This window comes from Acanthisitta chloris, unplaced genomic scaffold, assembly GCF_000695815.1.
Source record: "Acanthisitta chloris isolate BGI_N310 unplaced genomic scaffold, ASM69581v1 scaffold44344, whole genome shotgun sequence".
In the NCBI taxonomy this organism is placed as follows: domain Eukaryota; kingdom Metazoa; phylum Chordata; class Aves; order Passeriformes; family Acanthisittidae; genus Acanthisitta; species Acanthisitta chloris.
In genome coordinates, this window is record NW_008670649.1 from 9,060 (window position 1) to 11,536 (window position 2,477).

General features: G+C 35.7%; 1 protein-coding gene across 1 annotated transcript in view; it reads left to right on the forward strand.

Annotated features, from left to right (window-relative positions):
* LOC103801329 (protein sel-1 homolog 1-like) overlaps positions 1-2,174 on the forward strand; it is a gene marked incomplete at its 5' end in the record, with an annotated part of 4,468 nt that extends 2,294 nt beyond the window's left edge. The window contains 2 exons of the mRNA XM_009073737.1: positions 1,263-1,430; positions 2,065-2,174. Coding sequence (XP_009071985.1) covers positions 1,263-1,430; positions 2,065-2,174 — 278 coding nt within the window. The remainder of the gene's footprint in view (positions 1-1,262; positions 1,431-2,064) is intronic.
* Positions 2,175-2,477: the final 303 nt, after the last annotated feature.

Below are 2,477 nucleotides of genomic sequence, written 5' to 3' on the forward strand. Positions count from 1 at the left end.
TTACAGTAATGTAACCAATACTTGTAAATAATCTGTTTGGGTTTCCTGCAGCATAAAATATTAAATGAGATATAAGTAAATAAAGACACAGTATAACGATGAACTGCCACCTACTTTATTCAGGCAGACTAACAGAGGTAGATTGCTACTTGCACACGCAGTTTGACAAAAACTTATTTATCCTCTGGGTAAGTTGTTTGCCTCACTTTGTATTTATCATTCTCTAAGTACGTAATAAAATAACTGGTGAGCATTTTATCCTGTGATTGAATTGCTGTGTTGCTTTAGGGGTTAGTGTTTGTTACTATCTGGGGGCAAAACCAGCATTATGGTTGAATTTAGAATTAGAATTGTCAATTGCATGACTTTGCCAGTGAATTTTTCAAATGAAGCTGAACCCAACTGCTGGATTTAGCTTAGTGAAAGAGAATAAACTTCATAAAAGGCTAATTGAAATAATTTTTTCTCTTCAAAAAACAGATAGTACTTGGTCATCCTAGAGGACTGATTTTATTTTAAAGTATTGCAATATTGGAATCAGTAATCTTCGACATTCTAGTGTGTGAGAAGTGATAAATCCTGCTGTTCAAAGTCCTTTTGAATGCAACTAAACATTGGTGAAATTAAAAAATGTTTTTAATATAAGTATATTCAACAGTAGAAAATTACTGGATTTGTAATTACTAGAATCCTTCCATCCACATCATAGTGATTTAACTTAGAACATACAACTGTGTGAGAAGACTTAAGTGAACTCTCTGCTGGTATTCAAATACTTTCAGTATAACATTTAGTGATGTATGTAGTTGTCTCATGATAGTGTTTAACCCTGGTGCTAAAATTAATATATGCTCTGGAATGCACTTCAAGGATATGTTGCAAGGTCTTTTGCATGAGGAAGGGAGTGCAGAGAAGAGAAGGCACAAGGAAAGGCTGTTTATTTTGGTAGGGGATAAAAATGTAACTGAGATTTGTCTTCTCCAATCTAAACTATATTTCCTTTGCTTAGAACTAAGGAATTTAAGAAACCGCATACCTTTTGCTTCACTTCATAACTAAAACTATGAATTAGATTTTTCAAGTTATAGTTAGAAAAACAATTGCTTTTTGATGCTTTTGTAAATTAGAAATTTTACTGAAAACTTTATTAAATGCAGTTCATAGAAATTAAAACCAACCTAGGAGTGTTTTCCCGTATGTAGTAATGACTTTAACTTGAGGAATAAGGGAGAGCAGTCTAATTCCTGGGTATGTATTTTCAGTTTTGACAGCTATTGGAGGCACTGCAGATGGTGAACCTTGCCACTTCCCCTTTTTGTTTATGGAGAAGGAATATGCAGAGTGCACTGCGGATGGGAGGGAAGATGGCAGGCTTTGGTGTGCAACAAGCTATGATTACAAGAAAGATCAAAAGTGGGGCTTCTGTGAAAGTAAGTAACCTGATGTCCTGTTCTTGTCCATAGAATGCTTTCTTAAGCTAGTGTTTTCAGTCCTTTTAATGCCCTATATTTCAGGATCTGGAAGTGCCTGTCATATATTAATGGCCACTTTATACTGTGATTAAAAAAGTAGTTACAAAGGCAAAGTTTTCATGATGAAAAAAGTTTTAATGCAAATGCAGCTTCTCAGAGCTGATTAGGAAATCTTGCTGTGGAGGCATCTATGAAACTCTTAGTTTCTGAGACTGTTGAAGTACAGAGGTTTGTCAGTGTTTCCCATTATAATTGCTGATTTGTTGCAGTAGGGCAACCTTTTCTAGGAAACCTCCTCCTGAAGGAGGAACCTTTATTCCTTGCACAGGTTGCTTTCAAGCAATGAAAAGAACATTTTAACAGCAAAGTCATACATGAGAGACATCACATGAGAAGAAACCATCTACTAAGATACCCAACACCTCCTTTAGACAGATTTTTGTAATCACTTGTGTTGTTTATTGGTCTTAAGAAACATGTTTCTGACTGTATTTTCCCTCTCACCCTTTAAAATCAAAAGGAATTTTGTCCAGAAGGAAAACAGTCCAGAGCAGTATAATTGGAGCTCCTAATATGTACTCTTCTCTTTTAGCTGAAGAGCAGTCTAATAAGAGAAGGCAGATGCAAGAAGCTGAGGATGTTTATCAGACTGGAATGAAAATCCTTAATGAAAGCAGTAAAAAGGCTCAGAAGAAAGAGTAAGTTTACCTCATACACCCCCACAGGAGAAGGATGACATGGGTGGTCACTCTCACTTAGCTCAATACGAACTTAAATGAGTTGCCCTGGGCCTTTGGGCTCTATTGGACTTAATATCAAAGTATGCCATGATAGTACTGATAATAAACAGTAATTTTCAGGGTATTTAGAACAACAAATTTATGCCTGCATTCATTCCTTTGAATGCACTAAAAGTTGTATAAGATTAATTTCTCAAGAGTGAGTGTCGTTGAAATACTGACTTACTGCAAGATGGTGCTGCAGTTCTGTAACCCCAGTTTACAT